General features: G+C 38.6%; 1 protein-coding gene across 1 annotated transcript in view; it reads left to right on the plus strand.

Annotated features, from left to right (window-relative positions):
* The first annotated feature begins 316 nt into the window (after positions 1-316).
* Positions 317-13153, plus strand: part of PKN3 (protein kinase N3) — a 23970-nt gene continuing 11133 nt past the window's right edge. Inside the window, exons 1-10 of the mRNA XM_072429888.1 lie at positions 317-607; positions 2305-2459; positions 5453-5722; positions 6363-6573; positions 6657-6836; positions 7860-7969; positions 8061-8204; positions 8506-8581; positions 8735-8894; positions 12106-12244. Of these exons, the coding sequence (XP_072285989.1) occupies positions 337-607; positions 2305-2459; positions 5453-5722; positions 6363-6573; positions 6657-6836; positions 7860-7969; positions 8061-8204; positions 8506-8581; positions 8735-8894; positions 12106-12244 (1716 nt within the window). The 5' untranslated portion in view covers positions 317-336. The remainder of the gene's footprint in view (positions 608-2304; positions 2460-5452; positions 5723-6362; positions 6574-6656; positions 6837-7859; positions 7970-8060; positions 8205-8505; positions 8582-8734; positions 8895-12105; positions 12245-13153) is intronic.

Here is a 13153-nt window from a genome sequence, read left to right on the forward strand (position 1 = left end):
CCCCTATTTGCTATCCCTCCTCCTGTTATAATTTCCTGATCCTGTGTTTCTCCTTTAGCTAAATTGTCCCATCTTGGTGTCCCTCCTAAGGCTTTATTGCCCTACAATGCCCTGTTTTGTCCTTCCTCTGGCTTTGACAATGAATCTGGAGGACTTAAAGTTACTCTTTAATTTCCTGAAATTCCTGGCAGTGTATGTTTACCTTTCCACAGGGTGGTGCAGTTGTCTCTCTGCAGCCTGCACGCCCATCAGTTATGTGTTATCTGCTTCACTCTTTCTCACCAACTCCTTGTACTTAACCCTTCACTCTCTGTATCCCTGCAGGTGAGTTGCAGGATGGAGATTAGGAATGGAAGGCCGCAGCTGCTGGATCCCAGCTTTCAGCAGCAGTTGGAGGACTCCAAGGAACAGCTGAAGCGAGAGATTCAGAGAGAGCTGAAGATAAAAGAGGGGGCAGAGAACCTGCGCAAGGTGTCCACAGACAAAAAACATCAGAGCCACATAGAGAGCCAGTTGAAGACTTCCAACCGCCGCTTACAGGAGCTGCACCGCCAGCTGCAGGAGCTTAATGGGAGGATCGTCATTATGGAGAAGGACGTCAAAAAAGGCACGGATGGTGGGCTTTGGTTAAAGGATTTTATGATTTAACCTCCTGGGCGTTTCATTTCTGTCCGGATTTATGTCTAAAGCGGTACATTGTTTTTCATTAAAATTTATTTTACAGCATAATATAATAGTATGAGTATAATCAAGTTGAAAACACAAAATCATAAAAAAAAAAAATAAATTAAATCTAAAAAAAAAAATGTGTTTTAAAAAATAAATATTAATTTTATGTTATTCTTTAAAATAAATGAAAGACAATGTACTGCTTTTACACATATAAATCGACGGTATTGCATTTAATACAGTTATTTTGTATTTATGCAATACAAAAAGATTTGAATTTCCCATCACGGCCCGAACAGAACATTCGCATGCACTGACGTCACCGGGAACTACCCAGTGACTCATGAGACGTGGAGGACGCCGGCCAGAGGAAGAAAAAAGACAAAGTTTGCTCGGCAGGTTAAAGGAAACCTGTACTTGAGAAATCAGGTTCTATTGCTGACCTCTCCTGAAAATGTCAGATGCTGTTTTAGTTTGTGACAGATCAAGAGTCCTTTCTATTCTACAAGTTTAGCACACGTTGAAGCTGGAGACAGCCAAGCATCCAGCATTTTCAGAAGGAGGGCTCCCAAATATTCCTCCAGGTACAGGTCCCCTTAAAAAGAAATGTCTTGAAAAAGGATCTTTTATCAAGGAAACCTGTGTGAGAAGCCTCAGATAGAAGTTGCTGTTCTCTAGGATGCGGGTTTGCTCTTGGGTTGAATCTGAAGCAAGTGATATCACAGACCCGGAACCAATATACCAAGTTAAGAGAGAAAATGAACACGTGATACATTGCACACTGTTTTTTTGTATTATCATTCCTTTAAAGAGACCCATTTATGTATAAGCCTTTCTTCAGAAAGGTGCAGGTCTGATCCTGAGTTCATTACCCAGAAAGCCGCTGACCTGGTGCAAATGTGTATAACTTTTTTCTATCTGAAATTGCTAGCTCACCAGCTGATATGCTTCCCCTATGGTGGCGACAGGGAACTGCACATAAAGTATGAACATCAGGAAGTCCGAGAAAAGCCAAAAGTTTGTATCTCCATATTGTAGGAGGTTCAGAATGACCGCCAGGCAACTGGCATTTAAAAGAGAGGTCAGAAACAACCAGCACTGTTTTTATTTCCTTCAAAATGTCAGGTAGTGAAGCTTGGACCAGGATGACAACCCTGGAGCCTGGGTTAATTTCTGTCTCCCAGGTTCCTCGATAAGGTCTGCCCTGGGATTGGTAAAAATATGGAGAAAACAATTTGTTCTCTAGTTGTATCATAAAGAGGATTTCCATCTTTACAGTCCATTATCCTCACACCTCACCAAGTCCTTACCAGTATGCTGGTAACTGGAAGCTTGTTGTCCTAACACCAATCTTCATTCAGAAATGCGTAAGTTGTCGTTGCTGACCCCTCCTTCTGAAAATCTTAGTTGCCGGCCTTTTGCCAATCCTCTGGTCTCTGCCAATCTTCTGGCCTAAATAACCCTGCAAGGTGTTCCTGGATCTTGCTTTTTCAGGATAGGGACTCAAGTATTATCATCAACAGGCATACTGGCAACTAGCGTTTTCAGATGGCAACCTCTTTTTGTTAATTTCCTTTAATAAATAAACTTCCTCTTAACAAAACATTGGTTAACCAAGTGTGTCTATGTTTGCAGATGGCATGGTGTCCCCAGATACTTGTATATTTGATCAGAGCCAGGATCCAAAGCAGCGCAGAGTGGAAGCCTTAAAGAGACAGTTACATATTGAACACAAAGTGAAGCAAGGAGCAGAGAATATCATCCAGATGTTCTCCAGCGGAGCTTTTAAAGTGAGTAACTGCATGTGACCACATTTGTGGACAAGGTTTCCTTTTCAGTACTGTGACCTTTTATTAAGTATCTTTTCTTTTAAATATATGAATTTAGCACTGTTTTTTATGGTAAATAAGCATAAAACTGAACTGCAGGCATATGTCCTAATACACAAATGAAATATATATGAACTTATTTACCTGAACCTTAATTGGTATGTCTGTCCATCCTGCCTGAGATTCACACAGATGACTTGCATGCATGTGACAGGACAGGCACAGTTAGTCACATTCACATACTTATGCTGCATTTAGGAAGCTGTTGAAATGCACAGAGCTGCGTTATTTGTCTTTTATATCAGCCTAAAGTTCAACCTTAAAATATGAAATCCTTGTTTATTGTTGCTGACTTTGTTTGTGGTGTAGTTTGCTTTATAAGTCTGTTGTTGCTTTTCGCTCTCTTTTGGTTTTTGGGTGGCTACACTACTTTGCAGGGCCCATAGAGCCTCAGTGTAACCACCATTGTGTGCAATTTTAGCCATACAACGACAGGAAACATGCACATTGCTTAGCTGATGTTGGGAATCATTTGACATGCAGTCCTGAAAGGGGGCAGTCATGTTACTTCACAGTGGAATTCCCCAAGTGCTCTCCCCAACCAGAAATTTGGGGGTGCTGATTGATCCAAAGCCAGCAGCTTTCTAAGCTTAAAAATGTTAGGCTTTATTTGCCCAAATACTAACTGGGGAATGTATTCCAATAGATGTGAATGTATCTGAATAAAAGATTGTTTGCAAGGCTTTCTTGTAGTAGAAGATCATTTATTTAACTATTTATATTCATTATAAAAATATCAGAAAAGTAAGGCATGAGAAAAAGTGTGCAATCTAAGGAACCATGATTATCTCTTCCTTTTCCTTCCTCACTGCCAAGGCATAGTCTTTATGGTAGCAATTTCACCAGCATATAAACTAACTTCTGGTCATTATAGCAGCTTGGAGTTTGCTTATACGCATACAGACAGCAAAGGACTGTCAGATAGTGGTGGTCCGTGTGTGTGGTCATTTAGTTTTTTTTTTTCAGGGGGATTTAGGTCATCTTTAAGCCTAAACTTGGGCATTTTAATGTGTGCAAAAAAATTATCAGGCAGTTAAAGCTTTAAAGCCCAACCCTAACTATGATAATGACAGTGTATTAGGATTTATTATCAGCCCTTTGCTTTCCCTTTGCATTGTATTTCCAGCTCACTGCAGACATCAGTGGTGCGGTTCATTAGACATCAGTGCTGGTATCATGTCTCTATTCCCCCATCACTGAGCCATACACCAAATCTTGCCTCCGTCTGTGCCTTTTGTAAATTGACAAGTTCACCAAAGGGTGGAGGCACTGCATCAGTGCCAGTAAATGATTCTAGACCAGTAAAATTCAGGCCTAGAGTTATGCTGTAACATAGCTGTCACTTTTCATCCTTTTTTTTTTTGTTGTTTTTTTACTACCATTTATTAATGTTTTTAGCAACGCATTAAAAGTACATATTGGTTATTTTGGGAATAACACTGTTTAATTCTAAAAAAGTTTGTTTTATGTTTTTTATGTCTTTTTGGCTGTAAATAACATTGATGGCAATTTTTATTCCATAAAGAGCCCAATTTGTGCCACAATAAAAAAAATGATTTTTTTAGTATCCTAGTGTTCTGGGTAATATTAATGTATATGTGGAATAGACAGACCCATATTGGTCCACCAGGGCTGCTGTATGTCCTGCTCACTCCTTGGTAATAGATAACTTGCTCTGGCCTTATGGGCTAATTGTTTCCTGAAACAGGAACTTGAAAATACACAGATAAAGCAATTGGTCGTTCCCACTAAGCTGGGTACACATGAGGACGTGTGTAGGTAGCTTTAGAAGCAAATTGTCTGCCATCCACACATATCCTTATCAGCATGACTGGTGAAGTGGCTGTGTGTGTTTTCTCTTTTAAAATTCAAGTTTTTGATTTTTGTCAACAATGGTTTCAGTAACTTTTAAAACCTCTTACCTTGAACAAGTTTGCAGATTAGGACATTCTCATCTGCATAGGCTGTACCAGATCACCGACTAACAAGTATTTTCAGAGGGAAGTTAGCATACATATTTTTTTAGGCAGATGAAATAAAATGTATTTTTGCTTTTATGAATTTTCACTTTTTCTTTTCCTTATTTTGTATAAAATAATGAGATTTTTAGATTGGCCACTGGAAGGAGCAATATACACATCCTTGCCCTTCGTGCCTAACTATTGTAATGGGGTATTAGTCACACAGGCTGACATATTGGAAAGTACAATCTTTGCATAGCCCTGCAAAGCAGTAAGCAAAATCTTAAGTGTTTACAATGTGCCAAAATGATTCCCTTTCATTACATAAATGATTACAAACTGCACATATAAAGAATGCTTTTAAATAAACATTGTGGATTGATAGGACAATTTACATCATGCATATTTTAAATCTATATGGTGGTGACCTACTTATCCCAGGGCTGGAGCTAGTTAAGGGACAGTAGAGGTCAGCAGCATTAGGAATTTTTATACAACCAGCCTAATGTAAATCTGAAGTTCTTATCTGTATACTTGTTTTGGGTCTACAAGGAGGGACATTTTAAAGGGCATTTAAAAAGAGAGCCCAACATAGAGCACTATCTGAATGTTTTTTTTTTTTTTTTTTTTTTTTTTTATCCAAACAAGAAATATAATAAACGGTATATTAGAAACTTGTTTTTTGTTATGAGATTTTTTCTCCTGAACCATAGTACCTCCTTGCTCCCGATGCTATCTTGTAACTTATTCCACTCTCCCAATAACCTGTCAATGTGAAATGGGTATTATGATTAATAGGATTTACACAAAAAGGTTTAAAGTGTTATAAAAATATTTAAGACATCATTTTACGAAATCCTAATAAAAGCAAAATTAGGCAAAGCGAATAATGAAAGCAGAAGACCCTTTTAACACGTTTGTAATCTCCTAAAGGACAGGAAGTTGATGGCAACAGCACAAATGATGCTCCAGGATACCCGGATAAAAACTGAATTGCTCCGCATGCAGATTGTAAAACTGACACAGTCACCAGGGTCCATGACTGACCTCAGTGATTCCACAGTGGTTTTATCACCCCTGGAAACACGTGTGGAGCAGCTGAGGCGTCACTTGCGCGTGGAATCGGCAGTAGCTGAGGGCGCTAAGAACGTGGTCAAGTTGCTAGGTGGCCACAAAGTGCAGGACCGCAAGGCTCTAGCTGAGGTGAGATGGTGCTCTGCAGTGCAGTGGATAGCATGTGTTATAATGGTGGGTATGACAATGCCCACTTTCAGATGTGAGAAAGTCCAAATATTCTGTTGTGTCCTGCTATACCAATGAAGAGAAATGACAGTTTGAAGTTCTGTACTGTTTAGCATCCCTTTAAAATGTACCTTTCATTCTGTATTAATAGTCCTGCCATATCTCAATATGAAGCAGCAGCACTTTTTGTTTTGCAAAACTGCTGTCTGTTTTTTCCTAAAACCATCCCAGAGCTCCAGTCAAGTGGCATTTTCTAGGACAAGATGATTTCTCTGGTCTTTTAGGAGCAGGAAGAAGCATTTCTTTAGTCTCTTTCCCCCTTGGTGTCAGACTTTAAATTTGCAGCAATCCACAAGGTAGTAGGATACATGTTTGTGAACACATCCAAAAGGTTTACGGACACCAAGATTTATATTCTTATTGACTGTTGAAACTATTATTATTACTTATGTTACCTCTGCACCAGGGGGCAATTGCTGACCCTGGGTGATCCTGTGGAAAGAAAACAGTATTAGAATCATCAGGGAGGAGAAGGAGATTTTACTTACTTGCTAGTAGTTGTAACAAATATTAATATGCAGATGATGCTTATTTTTTCTAGGCTCAGTCCAGGTTGCATGAATCTTGCCAAAAGATTGAACTTCTAAGGTTATCAATGGAGGGCTGCCTTTTGGAGCTACCCCCAGGACATGCAAAAGAGGAGCTAATCAAGCAGGATCTGCAGCAATTCCCATCCACTGGGGGAATAGATAGGAAAGACCAGACCTTTGGTCAGCCTTCGACATATCTTATCAAGGCCACTGCACTTACAGGTATCTCAGTTGTAGATGGAAAGGTACAAAGTGGACCAGTTTAAAACCTGGGGTTATATTTGAATGTTTATGGTCTTCTACAGGAACCTTGGAGATACACATTTTGGGCTGTCAAGGTTTCCTTGAAAATGTCCCAGGACGCTCTCGTGCTGCCTCAAGTTATGGTAGCCCTGACACAAAGAACTTCATACGGAACAAAACTGGAGGAAGCAGTTACGGACGAGGAGGCTCAGGTCGCTATCTACGGACAGATGAGCTCTGTGGTATCTTATCCATATTTTTTTTTTCTTTTTCTTTTAACGGAGCAAGCATTTTTTTTAAAGTTTCCATGCAGTGTTAATGTACATAATGTAATGCACATCTTCCCTTTATTCACTAACTGCTCCATTTTCAGGAGAAAGTTGGCCTTCATGTATTTGATGATTTGGCTGTCCACAACCTTCAGGCTATGTTTTTGTGTATGTGCAGCTCAATGAATTTAATCAGGAATGCCTATTGCAAAAGGGGCATCGCCTATCCCTCTCTGCAATAAAGCCTTGCATGATCACAAATTTTTGAAACTTTACTTCTAATTTAATTGTGAGAAAATATAGTGAACAAATATTAATGCCCAAAAATGCATTAAATGTGGTACATATGGCAGGTATGATGGATTGCTTGATCAACATTTATATCAAAAAAGTTAATCTAACTGAAAATCCAATAAATTAAACTAGATTAGTGTATGGCTATCCTTAGGTAGACTTTAATTCTTTAATAGCTGGAGTTAGTTTAACACTTTAATATTTACAACACTATCTTTATTTTTTTTGAAAGGTTTACACCACAATGTTGACTGTTGTTGTTCCTAGCTCCCCACCTCTTGATTTGTATTGTATGGTTGGTTCCAACCACTATAGCTGTAAGGAGTTTGTCCTGCATGTAAGTTACTACTACTACTACACAGAGTACTTATATAGCACCAATATAATATGCAGTGCTGTACAAAATCCATAGTCATGTCACTAGCTGTCCCTCAAAGGGGCTCACAATCTTATGTCCCTATCATAGTCATATGTCTTTAATACAGTCTAAAGACAATTTTGTGGGGGAAGCCAATTACCCTAACTGCATGTTTTTTTAATGTTTTTAAAATGTGGTGAAATAAATGCATATATGAGGGCTTCTGAATTCATATAGTGAATACTGTTATTATGGGTATTTTTACTCTATATTTTTTTTCTATTGGGTACTTATCTGTAAGATGCTTTATGGATAATGTTTTGCCTTTTTTTTTTTTTCTTTAGGAGAAGTGATGTGCTTATTAAAGGTTGATAACAAGCCAGTGGGACACACTGGTTGGGCTTCGGTACACAACCAGTGCTGGGATCAGAGATTTAGCATTGAACTGGAGAGGGTAAGGCTTTTATGTACACAGATGTTTTATGCTATGCTCTGAAAACCTTGTGTACCTCTGCCCTTACACAATCAATTTTCATCTCCTGTAGTCGCGTGAAATGGAGATTTCCATCCACTGGCGAGATTGGCGTGAGCTCTGTGCCATTAGTTTTGTGCGACTTGAAGACTTTCTGGATAATGAACGCCATGGGGTTTGTCTGCAGATGGAGCCACAAGGAATGCTATTTGCAGAGGTAAGATTGGATGGCACGTGTGGTTTCCTGGTGGCTGCTGTTTTGTTTTTCCTCCTCAGTTGCTGATCGTGCTAAATGTAGGGGTGACTCAGTCTGGAATGGGTTATCTTTGCTGTTTAAAATAAATCTGTGTTTAGGGTAATATCCAGGTTGTTTTTTTCCAACCACTAATATCAGGCACATGCTTGTTTTGCTAATCTAACAATCATAATTCTTTCTAGTGTCACTGATGTTGAAAAATCATGAAGCAAATCAAGTCATATCTCGATATCTGTTTCTAGTGGTTATTGTTTTTTTTCAGATTATGTTTTGTAATCCTGTAATTGAGAGGAGAGGCAAAGTACAGAGACAGAAGCGTATATTTCCCAAACAGAAGGGTAAGTGTGCAGTGCCTTTTTTTTCTTAGTGCTGTTTCGGTTCATCTATTTTCTTGTTACTTTCCCAAGATTTCTTGGTGTAAATTCAATATATTAGCCCATCGTTGCCCTTTAAAACTAGGTTAGTAATTTCTCCCCTTTGTTTACTCTCAGGTAAGAATTTTCTTCGTGCCACCCAAATGAACATTAACTTTGCTACATGGGGCCGCCTTATGATGAGCATTCTACCGCCATGTGGTACCTTGACAACACTAAGCCCACCCCTTCCTGTGCCTACTACTGCAGAGAGTCAGGCAAATTCTACAAATTACAGGTAGGTTCCCACTGATTATTCGTCTACAGATGGTCTTATTCCAGATCTAAACTGGAGAAATCCCTGGTCTAGGTTAAAGTTTAACTTTGACCCCGCTCGCCTGCTGCTCAAGCCCCCTTATTGATATTTTTAATGTAAATGTAGCCATGCTGACCAATTGGAAAACTTTGAAGGTGAGGCATTGCTTAATAGGGCAAAAATATCAAGATACAAGTATATTTTTAGCTACCTATATGTCTAGATCTACTGATGTTTTTGACATGTTGTCTTCTGCAGCTTATACCTTGTTTCATTGTGTGCAGGATGCATAACAGAAAATACTCATTGTTATTATTTTTGTTCTTTCTTATTTAACTGTGATGATTTTCAGCAGCACCACGCCAGAGAGATGGACTTCTGCACTCACAAATAGTGCAATGGTTTGGGTCTTCCATGGTTAGGCACTCACAAATACTCCAATGGTTTGGGTCTCCCATGGTCAGGCAAACTCGCTCCTCAGTACTCCAATCAAAAATACTGTTGCTCCTTGAGTATGGCCATACTACTGCTTTGCAAATGAAGCCCTCCCACAAGGTGCATACAGGAAACCAGATGAGTTTTCTATGGAGAGATCACATCAAAAGTTTTTTTTCTATCAAAAACCCTGTCTCTAAATGAAACCTCAGATAGAGCCTTATAAAGGGAGAGGGAGAACGTATTGCTAGGAATAACATTGGGGAACAATTTTGAACAAATTTATTGTTGACTTAAATTTTTAAGCTGATTGTCACTATAGTTATGCTGAAAGTGCCTTTAGTTTTCTTCTATCACGGCAGGGTTTTTTTATACCGCGTATATTAATGCGATTACTGTAGCATGGATTTTTATAGGCTATTCATTTACATGCAAGACAGTGTGGTCAGAGGTTGTGTGCTGCTCTACGTAGTTAATAAGCAAAATATATTTTTTTACCTACGTATTTCCTTTCTTTGAGATCATGTCTGGCTTTGCTGTTTCTCGTCATAAGTGCCTAAACATCCCTGATTCATTTTGTTATATCTGTGGCAGTTTTACCATTCCAAGTCAAAGGGCGAACATCAGCACATTTGTAGAGCAAGCCTATTTGGCAAAGGTAAACTTGGTGATCAAGATATGTCTTGGGCCCCTCATAAGGTGTGCAAACAGTGTGTTGAAGGTTTACGGATGTGGACAAAGGAAACACGTGATAAGATGCCATTTGGTATACCTATGGTTTGGCAAGAGCCAGGAGATCATTTCAATGTAACATAGAGTATCCCAGTCCACCATCGGCTCAACGCTCAGTGGCTCATTCAGATGAAATCCCAGTGTCAGTTTTCCTTACACTACCCTCTCTTAAAGAACATGATTATGGTGATAAACTGGGTAACAACAATGATGAAGAGTTTGAAATTTTAGAGGACTCTGTACGTAAGGAAAAGGAACAAAGGTATCGTACTTTCGAACCAGAGAAATTGCACTTTTGCAGTACTTTGAAACTGACAGTTGCTTTGTGCATTGCCATAACATACCTGGTTTAATGGAGGCATTGGGAATTTCAATCTTTAACTCAAATGAATGGTGACTATTCATTGATAGCTCAAAGCGGAGCCTAAAGTGTGTCCTCCTTCACAATGGCAATATATTTGGGTCAGTCCCAATTGGCCATTCGGTTAGAATATAGAATATGCAGACATAAAGAAAGTCATTGAGTTGTTGCACTATCACCATCACAATTGGGTCATCTGTGTTGACCTTAAAATGGTATGCTTCCTTCTTAGTCAGCAATGGGAATACACCAAGTATCCCTGTTATCTGTGCATGTGGAACAGCAGAGCTTGTGAGAGGCATTGGATGGAAAGGAATTGGCCTCCAAGATCTGCCCTAAAACCAAGTGATCCAAACGTTCTACATGAGCCACTTGTTGATAGAAATATTATTATACTTCCGCCTTTGCACATGAAACTGGGTCTGATGAAGCAGTTTGTTAAAGCTTTGCCATCTTTTTTCAAGTACTTGATGGTCCACATATTTGGCAGCTCATCATAGATGAACGTTTCAGGACAATGTCGGAAGTCGCAAAGAATGCTTGGTTATCATTCAAAGCCATTGTCATGGAATTTCTTGGAAACTCACAAGCAAATAATTACACAAAAATTGTCCAGAAACTCTTGGATAGCTACAAAATGCTTGATTGCAATATAAGCATCAAGGTGCATTTTCTGCATAGCCATCTTTCAAACTTCCTGGAAAACCTTGGTGCAGTCAGTGATGAGCAAGGTGAACGATTCCATCAAGATTTGAAGGTCATGGAAGGTTGGTATCAGGGTAGATGGGATGTACGTATGATGGCTAACTATTGTTGGAGCATTCGGCAGGATTGTCCTAACGCTGAACACTCCAGGAAAAGCTATAAGCGTAAACTTTTACCTTAACCACTTACCCAATTATTTTTAAATGCTTTACTATAAAAAAGTCATAGAGTAACTATTAAATCCTTTGTATGAACAAAATAATTTTAAATAAACAGTACATGCAAGTTATTAGTTCATTATTTATTAATTGTATGTAAAATTTGTATGTTTTTTGACAAAAATGGAGGGTACCCTGTATTGTAAAAACTGGAAACCAAAAAACTGAGGTCATTTCTGGATTCACCACCCCAAAATTAGCAAAAAACAAATGTAAGATCTAACTCAACAAAAAATGCGTTCTCGGTGTAATTAATTTCATCTTGCATTATTGTACATTTTAAGCAGGCATTTTACAACAAAGGAAAATTCTTAAAAATTGAACTATAATTATCACATAATGGCTGCATATGAGAATTCAAAATAGTTTGACCTTGTAAACCTAATGGAGAAAATTTGGTGTTTGATAATGTATTTAGGGTGGAAGATTTCAGGACCCCTTAGTTTCCTTATTGGTGTCTTATTTTTATTGGTGTCTTATATTTCCTTATAAGTCTGAACAAGGAAAGAAAAATTTGTACAAAATTGCTACACATTGCCTTAATACCCACTACATTGTAAATCCTTCATGGCTAGCAAAAACCATTTAGCTTTCTAATGGCTTCAGCAGACACACAAAGCTGTCCACATGTGGGTTGCCAGTAAACAATACTGCTCCCTGGTAAAATAGATTAGGATGTAGGGATTACTGAGGTATGCTACACTGTTTTGAAATGATTAAAATATGTTTTGTTCTCTTTCAGTAACTTTCCAGTAAAAAAGTTAGAGTTCACTGACGAATCTTCAATAAAGCCTCCGCTAAAACCTACCCAAATCTACCTGCCAATGGAATCAGAAAGGGTAGGTGCACCCAAAGACTCCCCAACCAGAGAGTCTGCAATGGTAAGTTATGACATCAGCATCATAAATATTAAGACACCTGTACTGGCCATCTCTGTCCTCAGTATAGAAATTTCCATTGATGTTTAAATCACATATTCCATACACGCCTAAAGCAGATACGGGCCTTTGAATAAAGCCTCTGCTCATGTTCAAATTGGTAATTGAACAGTCATACCTGTAGCATACCTAACAAAAATTGCTTAGATACATTCCAAGTCCTCCACTGCAGATTGGCCTATGCAAGGGCTGTTTTTTTTTTTTTTTTTGCCAAACCAACGGGGGGGCATGAAAGTTCCCCCTTTTTCAGAGTTATAGATCAAGTATATTAAAGAAAATCTACAGTATTGTAGATATTTTTCTCTCCTAACAGAATTTTTCAATTGCTTAGTTTTTTTTTAAATCTGTAGCCCTGATAAGGGGGGACTTTCTTTTGCCATGAAACAGGTTTTCTTTTTCTATGTGTTCCACATATGGAGAGGCACATATATTGTCTTCTTTATTCTCATCCTGCTTTACAACTTAGCGTCAGCTGATATTGAATAGAGCTGCCTCCTTAACTGTATTTTTTAGCCTCCTCCTTTGACAGCATAAATATATACCCAGTGTTTCTTATTTATTGTTTTCATTGACATGAGTACAGTACGACACACATGTATGTAGCAATACTAAGGCGTTTTTGTAAGGCTCCTCAGGCACCACATATTCCATTACAGGAAACAGAAAGGTGCTTGCTTACACTACCTATACCAGAAAGTCAGAATTTACAGATGACTCAGGTTTAGGGTTTGTGGGCACTCTACGTATACAATCTGGTAACTTGTGGTGTCTGCCATCCAGCAGTTAAGTTTGCAGATTTAAAAGTGTAGTCAACCCCAGAGATAATGTCTATGATATGTATGTATGTGTGTG

The sequence above is a fragment of the Pyxicephalus adspersus genome, chromosome Z (genome assembly GCF_032062135.1).
Source record: "Pyxicephalus adspersus chromosome Z, UCB_Pads_2.0, whole genome shotgun sequence".
Lineage (NCBI taxonomy): Eukaryota > Metazoa > Chordata > Amphibia > Anura > Pyxicephalidae > Pyxicephalus > Pyxicephalus adspersus.